At 45.8% G+C, this 21,391-nt stretch overlaps 1 protein-coding gene across 2 annotated transcripts in view; it reads right to left on the reverse strand.

The window, feature by feature from the left end:
• Positions 1-21,391, reverse strand: part of vta1 (vesicle (multivesicular body) trafficking 1) — a 32,653-nt gene that overhangs the window by 9,919 nt on the left and 1,343 nt on the right. For both annotated transcript variants that reach the window (XM_061091521.1, XM_061091520.1), the window contains exons 2-5: positions 14,058-14,152; positions 9,456-9,583; positions 7,215-7,290; positions 3,607-3,721 (exon numbers count right to left, since the gene is read on the reverse strand). In XM_061091521.1, coding sequence (XP_060947504.1) covers positions 3,607-3,721; positions 7,215-7,290; positions 9,456-9,583; positions 14,058-14,152 — 414 coding nt within the window. The remainder of the gene's footprint in view (positions 1-3,606; positions 3,722-7,214; positions 7,291-9,455; positions 9,584-14,057; positions 14,153-21,391) is intronic.

Here is a 21,391-nt window from a genome sequence, read left to right on the forward strand (position 1 = left end):
TTATTTATTTATTTATTTATACGTAAGTCATGTATGGTGCTCCATACGTGTTGAAACCCAGCATCTGTCCTCACTGCATCCCAGGCAGGAAGCTGCACACACACCGACTGACACTCGCTGGTTGAGCTGAATTGAATGAAGAATGAAATGAGTGTTTCTGTGAATCTGTTTGGGACCGAGTGGGGAAACGTCTGAGATAAGAGAAACGTGAATATCAGTAGAGATCAAACCCAACAGTCTCTTTCAATTCAAACAACTTATTATCTTTTATCAGTCGGATTGTTTTCATCATGATCCTGAATTATTCTCTGAGCTAAGGAAGTTTTCAGGTTTCTGGTAAACTCGGTGGAGAAGGAAACATGGGTCGAGACAGAACTCAATTCATTCTGTGGATCCAGACAAAGGTTCTGATCCAGAATTAGTTTCTACTGAAGATATTTCATGGATCTCGATGAAGAAACATGTTTAGAACAAACACTGAACTTTAAATTAATTTCCCTCTGTGGGTCACAGAACACGTCCTCATGGTTTTACAGCTAAACTCTGGAAGTTGTTTTCTTTCTCTGCCATAACTCTCCCCACCATTCCTTTCCTCTTGCTAAGCTCCTCCCCCCTCCCCCCCCCCCCTCTCTGTGGACCAGAGCCGCTGGCAGACAATCGTGTTCCTGTAACCAGTGGAACGTGTGTGTGTGACCCAGCCGCCCCCCCGAGCTTCATTAACCCGCTTACTGGTTCACTTCACTGAGGGACGCCCGGGCAACAGAGAACCAGACCAACACTCGGGACCAGTTGAGTCCCAGAAGATCATCACACTTCAGAACCACAGACTGACCCGCTCACACAAAACCATCTGGGGGGGGGGGGGGGCGTTCACTGGGAGTCTGCACATTAAACTGGGATCCCTGCCCTGCCATCTGGAAGAGGAATGTGAGGCTCTGCCAGAAACAGGAAGGTTCAGTCTACACACACTTACGTTCTGAGACTCATGAGGTCACTGTGACCTTTGACCCCGGGAACCAGTTTATCTTTGAGTCCAAGTGACGAGTGGTCACAATGTGAAGGAAGTCCTGAAAGTCAGAATTAAGATATCATCATCAAGAGGCCAAAAACAGGTTCAGAGAGGCCACCATGACCTTGACCTTCGACCCCTGAATTCAAATCAGTTCATCTTTGAGTCCGTTGAGCGTTTGTGTTCTTCAGATTCACAAGAACACAAACGACAACCTGACTATTAATAAAGCCTTTTGTAAGAGTCTGTTTAAGGGAATGAGCTACAAACATGGAGTGGGGGGGGGGGATTATTAATGTTCTATGTTCCATGAGTTTCCATCGTGACTGAGAAAAAACTAAAGAAGACACAATCCGTCTTCAGTCATGTTGTGTCTACGACAAAACGACAACACTTCAGAAACACGTTCACACAGAGAGACAGATGTGCTCTCCGTCTCCAACCAGAAAACATCTGGACTACTGATGTGCCTGTAACACGCACGCACGCGCACACACACGAACACACACGAACACACACACACACGATGATATTACCGTCATGATGACATCACTGACACAGAGACCCTAGTGCACTCTGGGAGGAGGCAGGAGAGTGTGTCAGTGAAACATAAGAGAGAGAGTTGTGATGTAGCCACGATGAGTGTGTGTGTGTCGCTGTGTGTGTGTGTGTTAGTGTACACGCGTGTGCAGCTGCGAGGGGTTCTCGAGCTGATGTCACGGGGGAGCAGGCCGTGTTTCATGGGCGTGGACGAGCAGATGGCGTTCATTTGAGCCAGGAATCTGTCGACCTCAGTTCCCTGGTATGAAAACACACGCTGGAGTTCCCCAGTGGGGACGGAGACGTGTGCGAGCCCGAAGGAGTTCACGCCAAAGTGAGATCCAGTTCCGTGTCGAGTCGTCCACAGAGACACTTCATGAAACCTCGAGCACTGAAGGTAAAATGTGGAAATGAGTCCAGATGCTTTGGAGCCGCATGAGGCCGAGTCCAGGTTCTACTTCAAGTTCTACTTCAGGTTCTACTTCAGGTTCTACTTCAAGTTCTACTTCAGGTTCTACTTCAAGTTCTACTTCAGGTTCTACTTCAGGTTCTACTTCAGGTTCTACTTCAGGTTCTACTTCAAGTTCTACTTCAAGTTCTACTTCAAGTTCTACTTCAAGCTCATGAGAGTCTGAAGAATCAGCAGAATTAATACCATGGAATTAATATCAAACCATTTTCTGAAACTGAATAAAAAGACTTCGAAAGGTTGAAATCAAATAAAAAAGCCTTTAAAAAGTTTTAATGGACTAAAGAATAAAGTGTGATTGTTCATCAAAACTGACGAATCAGCTTCTGCTCACGAGACAATGAATGAGAGAAGTGACATCATCCTGTTAATCAGTTTAAGAGTTTGTTGAGTAACAGAATAAAGACATATTCGATTTAACCCGAGGCAAACATCCAACTGAATTACCAGCTGCCAATAGTAGAACGCTGTGACAGCCGGTAAATCAGAGAAACATCACTTGTTCTAATTTACTGCAAATCTGTCTGCCCCCCCGGTGGCAGGCGAACAAGAAGGTCAGTTTCCTGTCGTGCTTTGTCCAGCCCCATGATCCTCACAAGGCCGTGAACTTTAAAGGCTGAAGAGGTCATTTAGTCGTGCGACTCGTTCAATCTCCTCTGGATCTCCTGCTGTGTTCCTGTGCTTTCTTTCTGCTAAAGGTTATGCTTCATAGTGACGGCTGGCGGCAGAGGGCGGAGCTCTTCACTGCCACAAAGGTCAGAGACTCAGCGTTGATCCGTGAGGAGGACGCAGAATTAAAACAACTAAATATCAGCTCAATCTCATGCACATGCAAACACCCCGGTGATTTCATTCCCTGTGACTTTGAATGTTAGAACAGAGGAGCACTAATCTACTCTGTGCACACCTCGAATCTCCCGAAGGGCTTTCCTGCAACACTCTCACAACTGATAACGTACACAATACAAATCCAATGCACACACACACACAAATACACACAAACCCAAATAACGTCACCAGAGGAGGTGTTCTCTAAAGAGAGCTGAGACGTGTTGGAACACGTGAACGGGCAGGAACTGGTTTTCAACGTGAAAAGCTGAGAGAAAAAATATGTTCTTGTTTCTTAAAGGTATGACGTTTAAATTGTCCTAAATAAATTCAAGATATAACTTTTACATTTTTAAAATAAAAAAAAGGAAAAGGGGCCGAAGCAAAACGTTGGACCTTCTGGATTCTGTAACTTCCATTTCTGAACTTCTTCAGAGTATTGGAATCTGCTTCACTGACCATGAACACACCACAGCTCCAACAAGCTCATTAAACTCTGAGAACTTGCTCAAAGTTTTGTGAGACATCAGATCTTTTGGGACGTCTAAACTTTCCTCTTTGCCTCTAAACTGCACAAAAACTATTTACTAATTTCACTTAAAATGTTGAAAAGATTGTTTCTTTAACCTTTTGCCACTTTGGTTCATCGTCTACTACACAGGTTTTGACCGGGGTTCTCGTTAGCATGCTTCGTTAGCATGCTTGGTTAGCATGCTTTAGCCCTGTGTGTGTCTCTCTGTGTCGTATCAGTGTGTCCCACCTGCTTCCTCGTCGCCCTCCATGGCGATGGGCCCGGACTGAGGCGTCTCGCCGCTCTTCAGACAGTTGTGGATGTAGGTGGCCTTCCAGCGGGCGTACTTCCTGTGCTGGATGTTCTGGTGGAGGTGGAACAATAGGGCAGAGAGAGATAAAGGGAGTTATTAGTCATGTTGTTAGGCAGGTTTCAGAAGGCAGGGCAATGCAAATGAACTCCAGGCGCATCATGAGCCATGTATGGGACAGTTGATGAGGAGGCGAGCACCACATGTGGAAAACATTCAGATTGGGGAACTCATTGGGGGACGGGGGTGTTAAACCGGGCTGTGAAGAGGAGAACGAGGACAGAAAAGAGAGCGAGGGATAACAGAGCAGTGGGCAATAAGCAGAAGATCAGAGTGGTCAAGGATACTTGAGCGAGCAGAGGAGGTGTGAAAGGTGACGAGAGGTCAGAGTCACACTGAACTGAAGCTGATACCACTGAACGGAGAACTTCCTGCTTCTTCCAGAGAAGTGAGCGTGTTTTCAGCAGCTCAGGAACAATGGCCTCCTGAGGTGGAGCTGTTTGTTCAGGTCGGCCTGAAGGAGGCCACGCCCACTCACTGCTGTGATGTCACACCACCGAGAGTCAGGATATAACTCACACACAAACATGACTGACAGGACAAGGCCATGTGAGTTCTCAAAACATGAACACAGTCCAGACAGAAAATTGAAAGGGGGATTTGCTGGAGGCCGGTTGAATAGACAGACAGGAAGTGTTAGGATAACACAAATCCTGACGGCACATTCAGTTCAAATTAAATTCAAAACAACTTTATTCGTCCCTGGAGGGAATTTCTAAAGAATATGTGTCTGACGGTAAAAGCACGATGGACAGGATCACGACTGTGAAAACAGATTGTACCTCAATGATAAAGTGTTTGAAGTACATTGAGGAAAGTATTACAGATATAGATTATATAGATTCTCCAGCTCCCACAGTGTCAACCATCACATGTTCCAGCTTCCAGGCTCTGAACATGTCCGTATACCTTCTGGTTAATGATACTCTTTGTTTTTATAGATGATAACAGGAACAGGACATTTAACTGTGTAGTTTTAAATCTGATTCTTGATCTTGAGCACAAGGACAGAACGTGTCATTTGTGTTACAGACTATTTGGACCCGAGAAGCAGATTTATGATTTCTGAAACGGGCCCGTTTGACATGGACCCTCTTCTGTAATTTCTCGTTACTCATCGTCTGACACTCAGCATCGGGAGAAGAATGCTCTGCTCATTCAGTTCATTTCTTTACAACAAAAGTATTGGTCTTAAAGTCTTTGAGCGTATTTGTCACGGTCTGGATTTAAGGTCTGAGACTGGAGGTGTTGATCAGCCTGAGTCAGAGCAGCTCTGGAGCGTGAAAGGACAAATCAACCTGAAGGTGGAAGCTAAAGCGAGACGTCTCTGGGGGAATCAGGAGGGACGATAATCACAGCTTCAGGCAGCGAGAGACAGACGCTGGACGCTGCCTTTGTCTGCAGCCGTTCAGGGCCGGGACACTCGGGCTGATGGAACAGATACGTCTCTCTGCTGAAACACAGAGCTGAGAACAGCCGTCCTCTGCTGGACTTCCACCCGGACGGACGTGTACGCTGTGACTTCGTCTCACACCAGGTAGAATTCAAAACGCTGCGGCCAGGCTCCAGATCTTGCTCCTAATAACATCTGTGAGCAGAGATTCCCTTCATGCCGGAGATTCTTTGGAGGACGCAGAAGTTTAAAAATCCAGACTGAGCAGCAGCGATTTGTTCACACATTGAAACGACAGCTCCAGTCATCCTGCCGTCATCATCAAGACTCCAGACATCAGGAGAATGTGAATTACAAACGCTGACTACGTAAGAACCTAAATAAACCTTTAATGCAGGGGTGTCCAAACTTTTTGTCCCGAGGGCCACATACAGAAAAAAATACCAAGGACTGGGCCACTCACGCCTCCACGCCCCCCCGCCCTGGAGTAGACTGTTGACAGTCGCGTCGCTCAGGGTGGGGGGGTGTTGCGTGGTGGCGTTCTGAGGGACAGCTAGCAAGTCAGCAAAGCAATTCACCGCCAGACCACTAGGTGGAGTAACGTTTTTTTGTCGAAGACAACCTTAGAGACACCTTCTTTGTGTGTGGCAGTCTTTGTCGACTGTTTATTACTTTTTCTGGAGGACAAATTTGTCCCTGATCTTTCTGCACAGCTTCATACACTCGTCGACCTGCAAACCGACGTCAGCCGATATCTCCTTCCAGGAATTGCAGGTCATCTGCGTGTCCTTGTATTTAGTCAGTGACGGGTTATACAAGTGGTCATACTTTCAGATCTCTTCTGCCAAGTGCTCTTCTATTTGGTCCATATCCGTTCTTCTAAATCTTCCTTGGTTTCTGCCGGTATTATGGGGCATGAAACCGGAAATATGAGTCTGGAAAGGATGTAGTTAGCGGACCAATCACAGCCTTGCGGGCTGCGTGAGGCTTGCGTAGCTTTGTCGTATAGTTACAAAAATTGGTGAATGCTTGCAAGCACGAAAGAAGGGGCACGCAAGCACGCAAGGGCTCTTGCGTGCTTGCGTGCCCCTTCTTGCGTGTCTCTGAAAACGCAGAAGCATGCACCCGCCTCTCCCCTGTCGAAGAAGCCTGGCCCCATAAAGCAAAACAAAGTGCTTTAAGTAAGTGCCATTTTAGCTCGACTAAATTTTGAGTTTCAAAAAAAAAAAAAAAAAATTATATTTTTAGACATTGATGCGGGCCAATTAAAAATGGATGGCGAGCCGCAGTTGGCCCGCGGGCCGTAGTTTGGACACCCCTGCTTTAATGCATTAACCTTTATTAATGTATTTTGATCAAAGATACATGATAAGAAAACATTGATGGAAAGAGAGTATGAGGAAAGTGCTTAAAAAAACCAGGAGGAAAGAGAAATGAAACCTCTAAGGGACACCTGACCTCGCTCGTCTCCACAGGAAGATCAGAGGTTAGCTCCACACCTCAGATCCTGAACCTGTCCCCCAGTGTCACGGTGCAGGGGGGGGGGGCGTTCTGATGCACCACGGTGTCACCGAACACTGAACCACTTCGCCTGGTCACTGCCGGTAGGAAGCTCAGGTGGGAAGCTGCTGAAAACCTCTTTTTACTGCTTGAAACTCAATCAGTCCGGACTGTCCGTTCACTGTGAGGACTCATTGTGTGACGGCCGAGTGTGTGTGTGTGTGTTAGTGTGTGTGTGTGTGTGTGTGTGTGTGTGTGTGTTCATCAGGCCTCACTCAGTGGAACAGCTAACTGAACGGACAAAAGTGTCCCGTTGATGTATTAATGGCTCCTGGCAGATTTAGACACGATGTCGAGAAAGATCTGGTGTGTGCCTCATTCACATCCAGATGGATTAGGTCTAGTGTCTGTGTGTGTGTCTGTGTCTGTGTGTGTGTGTGTCTGTGTGTGTGTGTGTGTGTGTGTTCACGTCAACCCGACAGGTATTCTCCTTTTTGCAACACATTCTGAGGACCAGTTCTCGTGTGAGAGGAGAGAGAAAGTTCTGCGTTGATGCAGCGGAGTGAAGTGAACATCTGAGGATCTTGATCTCACCTCCTCTGACAGCTCCCCGAACACAGACAGGACGTCCAGCAGGAGACTGGATGTGTAGAAAGACTTGATCATGTTCCTGCAGCAGAGAGAGAGAGAGGAGGAGGGAGGAGAGAAGGAGGGATGAAGGAAGGAGGGATGAAGGAAGGAGAGATTAATCACACTGATTTTTCCTGTGAAGCTCAAAGCTCAACTCTGCATCTTTAAAGGACAATAAAACCAAAAATACATTATACGTCCAGTTTCTCACATTCTGTAGTTGAGCTGTGTGTGTATGTTTGTGTGTGTGTGTGTGTGTGTGTGTGTGTGTGTGCACAGAGTAAAAATTAATTAATTCACAAATAAACAGCAGCTCGACAGTCTTCTCTCTGTCGTCAGGGACGTTCGACCTCGACCTGCAGATTTAAGCATCACTGACAACTGAGGAGGAAGTTAAAACTCTCAAGTGATTGGATCAGAATGAATAAACACAGACTTCACAGAGTGTTGTACAGGAAGAGGAAAGAAAGGTTGAGATGTGAAAACACCAGGATGTTGGTTTCATACAAAGAGAGAGATGTGAACCCAGAGACCGGATTGAACCAGTGAGAGCAGGACATCGTTATCTGGTCACTACACACAGAGAAATCAAGATTCACTGCGACGGGTTCTGTTGATTCACATTGATGGAGCTGAGGGATCAGAATCAGGTTTACACACTCACACTCACACACACACACACACACACACACACACACACACACACACACACACACACACACACACACACACACACACACTAACATGAATGGGTTACTTGTAGAGCAGCGTGTGAGCTGCAGAGGCCTCGACATGTCGGAGGAAGTTTCTTATTCCAACAAGGTTCCTCATAAACATTCACCTCCAGCGTGTGTGTGTTTGGGTGTGTGTGTGTGTGTGTGTCTGTGTGTGAATGAGTCAATGAGTGTGTTACATGCGCAAGTTGTTTTTTTACCCATGTATATATACCCACATTTGGGCTTGTTTTTTTTTTGTAAATTAGTGAATATTTACTTTGTGTGTGTGTGTGTGTGTGTGTGTGTGTGTGTGTGTGTGTCCGGGGGGGACACCACACCTCCCTGAGGCCTGGCTCCTGTCAGCAGCGTCCTCCTGCATCTCGTAAACCCACAGCCTGTTTGTGGTCCCCCCCCCCCCCAGCGGAACCTGCTGGACACGTCTCTCTCTGATTTAAAGCGTGAACACGTCCAGAGAACCTGTCGCCTGGATCCATTCATTCTCCACAAGCTGCCACCAGCGGCTCACACTCACTGACTCACGCTCCTGTTTCCATCAAGACAGCTTTCAGGTCATGGAGGAGAAACTGGGATTTTAAAACATTAACATTATAACATGCAGGGGATCTGATCCAGTAAAACTAAAACCCCTCTGTGAGAACTACACAGAGGACTTTTCATCACAGTGGTATGAGTTGGTATCTTCTCACACAACAGGATGAAACTCAGTGTGAAAACCAAGATGGAGAGCGGATGGAAAAGTGTGGTGAGCAGCACGGATAGAGAAGAAGTGACTGTGGTTTGAGGAGCGGCGAGCGCTGGATGAGTCATCACGTGTAACAAGACACATCCAGCAAGTCCTGAACTACAGGAGAAGATCTGCTGAGGTTCAACACAAGTAGTGAGTGTGTGTGAAGCAGCAGCAGGTTGTCGGGTCCGACTCGTTCAAACAGGAACATGGGGGAACATCCAGGCGAGGGGCGGAGCCTGTAGAGCAGCAGGGGCGGGGCCTGTAGAGCAGCAAGAGGCGGGACATGACGTACAAACTCTGCTGTGGACAGATCAGTGTTGTTGTTTCCAGCTCCTCCACACGGCGTCGGCCTCATCACCAGAAGATCTGGAATCTCCTCGTGTTTCCAAGTGGACGTCTTCGTCTTCTACGTGTCCGGCTCCTCTTCTTCATCTTCGTCTTCATCTTCTACGTGTCCGGCTTCTCTTCTTCATCCTGAGATCTTTGTGTTCTTCAGGTTTCACGTCACGTGTTAGAATCATTCCTGACATTCACATCACGCTGATGCTTCCAACACAGGTCTTGCAACGTGAACAAAGGTCAAACGGTAATTCCACCGATCTCTGATGAACACATGTGACCTCGTTCACTCCGTCTGTTGCTAAGAGACGATGGAACTAGGATTTGAAACACAAAGTCTGACACGTGTGTGTGTTTGTGTGTGCGTCATGTGATAGACAAGAGGAGGAGTCTGTCTCTTACTTGTGGAATCGAGCCCCCCGGTCCTCGTTGTCGGCGTACATGAACATCTTTAAGGCGTAGTTTTCGATGTGGGCGTTGCCAACGACCTCCTGAGTGATGGAGTCATGGTCACTCATCTCCTTCTTCATCTGGAAAACACACACGTTTAATCAATAACAATTAATTACACATGCACTCTGTCTGTGTGTCTCACTCTCTGTGTGTCTCACTCTCTGTGTCTCACTCTCTGTGTCTCACTCTCTGTGTGTCTCACTCTCTGTGTCTCACTCTCTGTGTGTCTCACTCTCTGTGTCTCACTTTCTATGTCTCACTCTCTCTGTGTCTCACTCTCTCTGTGTCTCACTCTCTCTGTGTCTCACTCTCTCTGTGTCTCACTCTCTGTGTCTCACTCTCTGTGTCTCACTCTCTGTGTCTCACTCTCTGTGTCTCACTCTCTGTGTCTCACTCTCTGTGTGTCTCACTCTCTCTGTGTCTCACTCTCTGTGTGTCTCACTCTCTCTGTGTCTCACTCTCTGTGTGTCTCACTCTCTCTGTGTGTCTCACTCTCTCTGTCTCACTCTCTGTGTCTCACTCTCTCTGTGTGTGTCTCACTCTCTGTGTCTCACTCTCTGTGCGTCTCACTCTCTGTCTCACTCTCTCTGTGTCTCACTCTCTGTGTGTCTCACTCTCTGTGTGTCTCACTCTCTGTGTGTCTCACTCTCTGTCTCACTCTCTCTGTGTCTCACTCTCTGTGTGTCTCTCTCTCTGTGTGTCTCACTCTCTGTGTCTCACTCTCTGTGTGTCTCTCTCTCTGTGTGTCTCACTCTCTGTGTGTCTCACTCTCTGTGTCTCACTCTCTGTGTCTCACTCTCTGTGTCTCACTCTCTCTGTGTCTCACTCTCTCTGTGTCTCACTCTCTCTGTGTCTCACTCTCTGGGGCTGCTTCCAGCCGAGCTTCAGGTTTCTTGTAAAAATCCCTCAGGCAAACAGCTGGTTGCTTCCAGCAGTAGGAGCCTGACTGAATAGATACTCTGTTCACTGACTCAATCAATGTGCGTCTGTGTGTGCGTGTGTGCGTGTGCGTGTGTGTGTCTGTGTGTGTCTGTGTGTGTATGTGTGTGCGGCCCAGCAGAGGAATGTAAAACCACTGCACTGAGTGTAAAATGAAGGGGAGACAACTGGTCAGGGAACACGAAGCATCTGAGATCAGAGAAAGTCACAAGGTTCCACCAACTCTCCACTTCTCATCTGACCAACAACTAAACTTTGAGTTGAACTAGCAGTTGCAGGAAGTTGGCGTCTAGAGACCAGTGAGACCAGTGAAACCAGTGAAACCAGTGAGACCAGTGAGACCAGTGAGACCAGTGAGACCAGTGAGACCAGTGAAACCAGTGAGACCAGTGAAACCAGTGAAACTGTGAAACCAGTGAAACCAGTGAAACCAGTGAAACTGTGTGACCAGTGAGACCAGTGAAACCAGTGAAACCAGTGAGACCAGTGAAACCAGTGAAACCAGTGAAACCAGTGAGACCAGTGAAACCAGTGAAGCCAGTGAAACCGTTCCAGATGTTGAGACCACTGACCCAGCAGGGTGCCGCTCTGTGCTGAGACACGAGCCCCCCTGCAGCCTCCTGCTGATAGCTAGTCCACTACCAGAGCCAACATCACATCCAGCAATATTAAAGAAAATGGAGAAAGAAGGATCTGAATCCGCCCCCCCGATTGGATCTGCACCACAGATGAATGGTTTCTTCTGAAATTAACCGCTTACAAACAAACAAATGCTGAAATGTCTTGAATTATCTCCATCACACTAGAACAAGCACCTTGAGAGGCGGAGTGTAAACACGTGACTGTAATGATGACCACTTTAATTCACATCCTGATTTGATGATTCAATGTATTTTTAGACAATAACTTTTGTGACTACGCAGACAGAACTCTAAATTTAGCAGTGTCTGATTTCCCACTGTGCCCGATATGAAACAGATTTTTCAACAAGTGATTTTTTCCAACATCCCAGTGAGAGCGAAGCCTCGGAGAGTTGAGCCCGTGGTGGATGAGTGGAAAATAGAGTTAATGAGTCCAACATGTATTGTGCGTATGTGCCAGGTCATTGGGGAGAGAGAGCGAGAGAGAGAGAGAGAGAGAGAGAGAGAGAGAGAAGCTGCTGTGGTTGGTTTCCCGACTCGCTCGCGCTGCAGAGATGAGTCACAGCTTCTGGCAACAGCTCATAAAGAAGTGGAACATAGAAAAAACCTCCGGGTATCCCCAGGTTTCAGAAAGAGGAGAAGAGAAAAGACCTTTTCAGAGGTTTCAATGTTTTACAGTCGCTTGCTTGTGCACGGATTCAAGAATCAGGCTTCTTCTAGTGCGGCTGACAACTGAGTTATGAACCTGAACCGTCTGTTCAAAGACAAATCTGGATCCAATTCATTCTTTTACTATTTGGACAAACCAATTTCATGTGTATGTAAACAAATAAAAGCTGTGAAAGGGATGAATGTAAAAAGTAAAGTATATATTATAAATGCAAGTTGTGACCCAGGGTGTGTGGACACCCATGTTAACGGCTGTAACCAGAGCTGAACCAGCTTTCATAGCCTGGGTTGATTAGCCTGATTAATAACTCTTAATCCTGTCCAGATTGACAGATATGCCGTGTGTGACCCTTCAGATTCCAGATTCATGCGAGTGCACACCTGAATAACATTAAAATGGCACCAGGTGACTTACTTCTGGATTTACATTTATATCACAAGCTTTGGATGAAGAGGACAAGACACCAGAAACAAGAGTTCATCCTTAGAGACGATGAGAAGCTCAGAGACTCAAACCCGAGAGCAGCGCTACTTCAACACCATTTACTATCCAACATATTTACTATAACCCGCTTCTTTCTGAGATGGATTAACTGACCTCGTCCAGAAGGTGGAAGAAGGAAAAGGTTCAGGCCGATGCTTTGGATATTTTACTAACACAGTTAAGACTAAATATTATAAACTATAAAGGGTGCAGCACAAACTGCCACCTCCTTTAATACATCCAGAAAACTGATTAAAGGTTTAAAAACATTTAACATAATATTTCAAAATGCCCACGCAGCAATGAGCTAATATCTAAAGAACAAGGGGAGGGGTCATCTGCAGCAGAAGAAAAAATATATATAAACATGTGCATTTAATACAAATAACCAACAGGAAACTACAGAAAACACACAAACATCAAAGCAGCGGCTGTGAGTCCGCATTAGAGAGTGTGTGTGTGTGAGTGTGTGTGTGAGTGTGTGTGTGTGAGTGTGTGAAACAGTAATGAAGATCCCCGGAGCCTCTGTTAAACCTGCCTCCAGGGAGCAGCTGTGTGAGTGTGTACATGTTTTCCTCTCTGTCCCTCGTGTCCTTTAATTGCCTCTGAGCGATCGATAAACTACATCAAGACATGACGTCAAGACATCTTGGATCCCAACGCTGCCATCTAGTGATCGTGGGGTGTAGCTGTGGAACCAAGGCCAATCAAGAGGCAGCCACAGCTGTCAATCATGACGTCTGTCTTTATATCATCACGTACCTAATTAAAACCAAACTTATTAGAAACATGAACACACATCAGTGCAGCCAGCCCCCAGGGAGCCGTCATCCGTTCCATCTGCAGTGAGATTATACGTCTGGTTCAGGATCAACACCATTTGCGATTATGGGACCAGAGAGTCGTCTTCCGTTCCTCCAGGTCTCATTTGTTTGACTCCCGTTGGGACTCTCCATCCCATCTGTCTGCCTCCTTCATCATAACAACCCTGTAAAACCTAATTAGTGTTGCCCCTGTTGAGAGCAGCGCACTTTGTGAGAGTGTGTCGAATGAAAGCTCCGACCTCCACCAGCTTTAAAGCTTTAAACAGACTATATGCACTTGAAAGGCTGAAGAACTCGAGGAAACTAATTGAAGCTGGTACCAACGTGCGCGATAGACGTATCGCAAAAGACGGCATAAACTACGATAAATGATGTTTCATGTGCCAAGCATTCACTCTCTAATGTCGATGTATTACTCCGATCAGATCAACCCTGCTGCCCTACATGATCAATTAAAAGAAATAGAGATAATCTTAATTAATTAACGATGTTTTCCTGATATCGTGCAGCCTTCATGCAGTGTCATGTGCACTGGATTGTTCCTGATAGTCATGTGCGGTTATCAGAAGTAAAAGAAACTGAGGTTTAACATGACTTATATCAGGTTTGTGTGATTTTTCTCTTCTATTATAAGATTCAAAACTATTTCTTGCAGCGTCTAACCCGAGTGAACTGAGAAAAAACATGTTTCCCCCAGACCTTCGACCTCTGAAATCTCATCAGTTAAAATATGGAATATTCCCTTCAATCAGACAGATGTGATGGTGAATGAAGCTCTACAGGGATTTATGGCCCGGATGATTTTTTTAATTGAAGGGAAAAGAACTTTGGAACCTAAAGTCCTTAAAATGCTGAATCTAGATTATTGGTTCTTATCCGAATCAGTTTAATTCCCATTAAAATGACTTTGTAATAAAACATAAGACCATATATGTTCAACACACAGAACTGTTTCCACCTCTTCCCTCCAGGACACACAGAAGTGGGAACTTACCGACTCCAGCTGGTCCATGAGCTTGATCAGGAACTTTCGGCACTCGGGTGTTTTACTGTCCAGCTTCATGCCCGACTGCATAGCATAGAGACGACCTGCAGGGGGGGACAAGAGGGGGGGGGGGAGACGGGTGAGGAGATGAAAGGTGACGAGGACGAGACGTCTCTTTTACTGCTCAGTAAAAACCCACTCCTCTCCAGCCTGGTTCAAACGCCGAGTCATGTGGAGGAACCGTTAATACCGAGAGTCCTGATGAATATTTCACAACAAGCCGGAGATGTTTTCTTCTCCTCTGCAGGAGATCAAACAGGAAGACGGAGACGGAGGAAAAGACTTCCACCCGAGCTGGGACAGGCCTCAGAGTTCAGAGAAGAGCCTGAATCCCTCATCTGTCAGTCAGATCCCTCAGGACCTGCAGCAGCAGAAACCAGGTCTCACACAACTCCACAATACCTTTGTTTTAAAACATCACTGTTACTACGGTTACGTGTTTCTGATCAGTTATTTGATATAAAAACAGGCTGAGAAGTGATGATTGACAGCTGAGACTGAGAAGAGCTGCAGAGTGAGACCACAGAGAAGCAGCAGCTCCTCATACGAGATGGACGGACTGTACCAAAGACACCAGAGAGGTTTTCTAAAGGAGGAAAGACTGATCTTTGTCTCTTCCTTGGTGGATTTGAGTGTTATTCAAATGTGTACTGCTACGTCTACACAATGTGAAAACCCACGTTTGGCTGCAGTCGCTGCTGAGCGTCACTGTCCTGCAGAGCATCAAGGAACAATGTCCCACTTCACAGAGCAGCCTGGTGATGGTGGGGGGGGGGGGGTGTAAACCCTCCAGGGTGAGACTCATGCAGCCATGAACTCACCGAGGCAGTTAACCAGGCAGTGCAGAGAGACATGCAGCAGCTTGAGCAGCAGGCAGCAAGAGGCTCCGTCAGTCCATCAGGGACAAAGACGTCCTTTGTCCAGTCTCACACTGAAACATTCACTTCAGCTGCGAGACAGACGCCTGTGATGACAGGGAGGACGTGAAGACGCCACAGGGACGCCACAGACACGTCCCAGAAGGGAAGACCAGGACCCTGGATCTCCCCTGGTGGCTGGCTGCAGTACCACTGGTGAACCGTATCCATGTTAGGTGGTTTACTGGTCGGACCTTGAAACCACGACTCCTCACTACTGCACACTTACTCACTCACCACTAGATGGCAGTGGTTGTAGCTGAGATAGTTTGGCTCCATTTCTAAAGGAGGTGCAGACGTGTCATCCATCTTTATTTACAGTCAATGAGGGGAACTGAAACACTGCGTCAGCCCTCTGATGGTCATTAAAGGTTACTGCGTTTTTGTTTTCATTGTTTAAGTATTCACAACAATATAAAAACAAGTAACTGGAAGGTCACTGGTTAGAGGTCACACCTCCCCCGAGGCCCAACAGTCCCTTGAACTCAATCAGGCGCCATCAATCACACAGTAAAATATAAGATCTCTACACATGATTTCTTCCCTAAAGGTCCATGAATTATTCTCTGAGAAATCAACAAAGATTTTGAGAAAAATTATCTCCCAGATAAAGATTAGTTCTTCCCTGACACAGACCACATCCTTCCACCAAGTTTCAATCTATCAAACATGCAACAATTAAACAGACGGGTTTAAACACGATTACCTCCTTGGTGGAAATATGAGATCAGAAGAAGAAGAAGAAGAAGAAGAAGAAGAAGAAGAAGAGCTTGAAGTGATTTACAGTTCAAAAATCTGATCATATAAGCAAACAAATGTAAAATGTCTATAAGAGAATGTTATCAGACAATATGATAAATCGGTCTGGCTTTAATTATGATATCAGGTGGACTTGTTGGACGTGTCATTTGACTTCAGGAAGGTGCTGTGATTGTTCTCATTGATTCATGTTTGTCTTCCTCCTGCTGCTCGGTCACGTTCATCAGGTTGAAGAAGGAATCAGCAGAGTTGAAACTGGCCCTAAGAGGCACCAGGCTGTTACTTACAGAGATTACAGGGTCTCTGGTGACACTTTCCACTCGGCTGCACCACTTTCCTGCCGTAATAATCACAGTAAAAAGAGCTTTCTACTGTTTCCACTACTTCCTTCTGAATCGCTCATGAGCCTGAATCGATGAGGAACTGCTCAGATGACTGATGATGCTGCTGTGCACACAGAGTGAGATGTACTGTGGTGTTGGTGATGAAGGATGTTTCCTCCTAACCTTTCACTGAAGGTGTCCCATGCTGCATTAAGTCTCAACAGTAGAATAAAGACACTGAAGAACAACAGTTAAAAGCACCTGAAGCGGTTTGTCGTTTTTTCACTCTGTGTTTCTGCGACCGAGCAAACATCCGCTCACACACCAGTCACACAAACCAGGTCCCAGTCCGAGTCCGGGTTCTCATTCGCCTGATCCTTCTGGCTCTGGAGAATGAGACGCAAACACAAAACCACTTAAGAGACTTTTTGCTCCTAAAAGGTTTTTTCCCAGGATGGGATTACGGCTCGTGTCCAACCCTCAGCCTCACTGCTTGATTTGTTATGACATGTTTTCATTGGGTCGCACATCACAATCAAAACCAATTACTGCTCGAGTGGGAGTCGCCGTGGCAAAACCACCTAGAATGTCATTTCACAAGAATCACTTCTGATCCAAACGCTGCAAAGCTTTGAGCGTTGCCATGGTTATCATTGTCCAAATCAATATTCTAATGCTGCGTTTTTCTTATTATTGACATATGTGCATCACAACTAATATCCCAATCCAGTGTATCTGATGAGCGTCACCTGTGTGACCGGTCCAGTGGGGCTCAGTAAGAAAACATGTTTGACAAGGAAGAATTATCACGGCGTGCTGGCAGAGAGCCAACGATTCATCACAGCTTTGACGCCGGTGATGAAGACTCGTGGAGGCGGAGTCGCTCTGTCAGCTCGGGGGTGTGAGAGTTACATCACTGTCACATGAGCACAGCTGCAACGGGTGTTTAATAACAGCCCAGTCGAAGTGAGTCTGAATATGAAATAAAACACTGGAGTGATTTCTGGTGATAGTCCATATGGCAAAAAGCCGCCGGTTAAGAATCAGCAATGAGAGAAAACAACTGGTAAATCATGAGTTTGACAAGCATGAGAACAAAAAAATAAAAAACCTGAGCCGTAAGCTGATGTTTAATGACTTATTTAAATTTGAAGGAATTAAGCCACTTGTTTTCCAAAGAGGTAATTAGGAAAAACCCATGTCACTCAAATCCAAATGAAAAACTGAATTACTCTGCGGCTGCCTCCACCAACCTGTTTCTCTAATCACTGTGACCTTTGACCTATGAAATCTAATCAGTTCATCTTTGAGTCCCAATGAGAACTTATGCATCTATTGTAAGGTCACTGTGACCTTGACCTTTGACCACCAAAATCTGATCAGTTATTTCTCGAGTCCTACTGAGTTTCAGTCAAATTTGAAGACATTCGCTCGAGGCGTCCTTGAGATTTTGAGTTCACAACAAGGAGACGGACGGACGGACAACCTGAGACATGATGCCTCATCGCTGGCTTGAAGGCATTAAAACAAAGTGTCTGGACTGGACTCCATATGCAAGTAGAATTACCGCCTCGCAGTTGAACGCCTCCGCCAGCCAGTCAGGGAAATCGCCAACTCGTCGGAAAGTTGCTGAGAAGTTTGGGCCACGATGCTGATCAGAAGTCAGGAGGAGGCGCGGTGGAGGAGTAAAGACTGTGCAGACTGATACGTGGGCTGCACTTGAACAAGTTATTTGTCAATTTTCATTCCAGCTTAATTTCAGAGACAGAGAGTTCCTGCTCCAAGTCCAGTGGGAGGAGGAGAGGAGGTCGGCCTTCCCTCAGATTGACTCATCAGCGAGTTCTGGAACCAAACTCATTACTTTTAAAGCAACTACCTCAAACGACAGGAACCATTTATGTAATTTCTACTTAGATCCTTTAGTTTGGTCCCGTCTGCTAACATGGACGAGGTGGGATTTTTGACAGGTATGGCAGCCAGCCACCAGAGGGCGATCCTGATGTTTTTTCGCTTCACTTTTAGGAGCTTATATATCGTCCGTCTATATTTCCACTCTCTAGGTGACCATTGCCACATAAGATCCAGACGAATTGCACTAATCCAGCCGACAGAGGAAACAAAGAATAGAGACAAACACATCAGCAGAACTCAGGATTCAGTCGGTGTTCAGTGCCACAGCTCATTTATAATGATCCAATCTGTGTAAAGGGTTTGTAATGCTGCCAGACAGCATCAGCCAGGGAGCTAATGGTGATTCATGCTGCTTCATTACAGCCGAACAAATCACGGCTCGGACTCAACCCCCTATCGATCAGCCTGTTCTGAAGTGGAGGTGAAATACTGCCCAGCATCAGCAGGCTGATTCAGACAGGGCTGCTGAGGCCCAGTGCTGGAGACCGGTCAAACCAAGGACTGGTGCCGTGTGTGAACTGAATCTGATGAAAACCACGACAACACAACCCTGGACTTTTCAAACCTGAACAAGGACAGCAGCGTTTACAGAAGTCTCTTGTAAACCTCATTAAGAAGCTGGAAAACTCTTTTCACAGAGACAGTACCTGGTACCAGGATGTCCAATCATTTTGGGTTGTATGAAATATACACAAATTTTGTTAACGATCATTTAATCTGTAGGTATCCAAGATATTCTGGCTTTATTGTTGTGAGGGGAAGAGGCTGTAATTCTCAATGGAAGTCAAATGGAGACAAATGCTGCAAAGATTACGCTTGATTCATTTTCTATTTTCCTGTTCAGCTGTAAAACTCCAGCAAAGACGAAACAGAGAAAGAAGTTCACTTAAAACTTCTTCCTGTAACATGAAGCATGAATACAGCAGCTTCCTGCGGTCTGACCACACACACACAGACACACACAGACACACACACAGTCACAGACGCATGGGGCTGCTGACCTCCAGTGGTTTGCCTGGATCACTGGTCCACCTCAGATTTCACTGTGTCCTCCTCTAACAAAAGTGCTCACACACTTAGAAGTGTCAGATTCTGTTATTTAATGTACGAAGCCGGTGTCTGAATTCTGCCTTTTCCCAAGTGCTGGTCTGAAGCCACTTTGCAGATTAAAAGTCGTGAAAAGGCTCAACCTACTACAAGACTTAAAGTTAAACCTGTTAAGTGCTACAAACTAATCCGACTCCACACTCACTCCATCAGCCGCTTCTGGTCTCTGACATTAAAACAATCCCGGTCTGATCCCTGGTTCTGCTCATTATCTACATAATCCACCTAAATCCCAGTTGATAAGACATCACAGCAGCAAAGCAAAACAGAACCTGGGTCCAAACCACTTCAACAACACATTCACTGTGAATTAAACCTGTGTGTTCAGGAAGTCTCTGCCGGTGGGACACAACTGGACAAAGACGCCTCCCAGCTGTAGAAACCACTTCCTGTCTGACCGGTTTGATTCTGGTTCTGGTTTTTGTCAAACTCTCACCTGTTCACTGTCTTGACAGAACCCGACCACATGGTAGGTAATGTGTCAGGAGTTCCAGGTTGGGGTGAGGATGAGGATTTGGTCTGTGACCCATCAACCACAAGAAAACACTCTTTTTTACGACGACCACTTCTGAATAAACCTGAAGGCATCGGTCACTGAGTGTTTGCTTGTAACCTTGAGGAAACTGAGGAGAAACGCTGCTGTTTCATTTACATCACAGCTTATGAAGGTAATATGGAAACCTGCAGTCGGCCAAGTCCACCTCATTCAAACCAGAGCAGCAGGTCTCACTCACATCTGACATGTTGCTGCTGCAGCTTCGAATCTGAAGTGTTGTGTTATCAAAACGTTAGAGCTCATTTAGATGTTATTCTGGGGAACTCTCCCACGCAGGTTGTTAGACAAAAACACACATGCATTCATTCAGAGTGAGGAAATATTTAGTTCATATTTCTATGGTTAGGAGACATGAAGCACTTGAAGTAAAAATACCAATGTAGACACTAAAGCAGGGGTGTCCAAACTTTTTATCCCGAGGGCCACATACAGAAAAAAATACGAAGGTCTGGGCCACTCACGCCGCCACGCCCCCCTGCCCTGGAGCGGACTGTTGACAATCGCGTCGCTCAGGGCGGGGGCGTAACGGTGTTAACTGAGAAGTACAATACAGTGGGCCATAGTCCCTTACATTACATTTAGCTGACGCTTTTATCCAAAGCTACTTATTAAGTTAATAAGTGCATTTAAGGGTACCCGAGGGTACAAACCCAGAACAACAAGAATCAAGAAAGTACAATTTCTTCAAAAATAGAGCAAAACTACAATAAGTGTGCTATAAGGAAGTGCCATTTAAGTGCTACTAAATTGTTAGTTTAAAAAAAAAAAAAAAAAAAAAAAAAATTATTTTATTTTTATTTTTTGAGGCGGGCCAATTTAAAATGGATGGCGGGCCGCAGATGGCCCGCGGGCCGTAGTTTGGACACCCCTGCACTAAAGGAACATTTGCCAAATTCAGAGGTTTAAAGCACAAAGATCAAATTAATAATCATATTAATACAGGCACCATCATTTTGTTAATTAGACATGAAAACACATTTTTTACAACATGTTTTACAGCAGGAACTCCTCTGAGCATTTCCACAACCATCTGATCAATGTGGAGAAAATTCACAGCAAAACAACAAGAGGAAATCTGTTGTGTGCGATCGTAGGTTTGTCAGGACGACTCGACAACACCACACACAACTGTGTCAGGAACACAATTCACACACACAAACACACACACCCACACACAATCACCCTCCTCCCTGTCTCATCCGTTTCCCAGCAGGCCCTCGACCTCTCGCTCACTCTTGTCACTCTGTCATCTGCAGCCAATCAGGAAGCAGAACAGAGCCATGCTGAGTCTGTGATTGGTTAGTGACCGTTTCCAGGAACACAGAATAATAATAATAATAATAATAACCATCTAACCTGCAGCTTATCAGCTCACATCTCTGTCCTGGCAAATTCAAATAAGATCCAGCAACATATTGGACTCAAAACATCTGAGATATAAATAAGAATAAATAAATCTTACTTTTGTCAAACTACATGTTTTGCTGTTGACCAGAAGTCAGTGGCTCCGCCTCCTTTCTCTACATTAGATCACTGTCACTGAACCTTGAGCACAGATCTTCAGATTGATCGCTGTGGCCAAGCCCCGCCCACCTTGGATAACTGGGTCATAACTTCATATAAGATGAAAGTTTATTGATCTCTTCTACAGCAGCAGACGGGTCAGGATGAGGTCAACAGGTCAGGATGAGGTCAACAGGTCAAAGTCGT

This window comes from Limanda limanda, chromosome 18 (assembly GCF_963576545.1).
Source record: "Limanda limanda chromosome 18, fLimLim1.1, whole genome shotgun sequence".
Lineage (NCBI taxonomy): Eukaryota > Metazoa > Chordata > Actinopteri > Pleuronectiformes > Pleuronectidae > Limanda > Limanda limanda.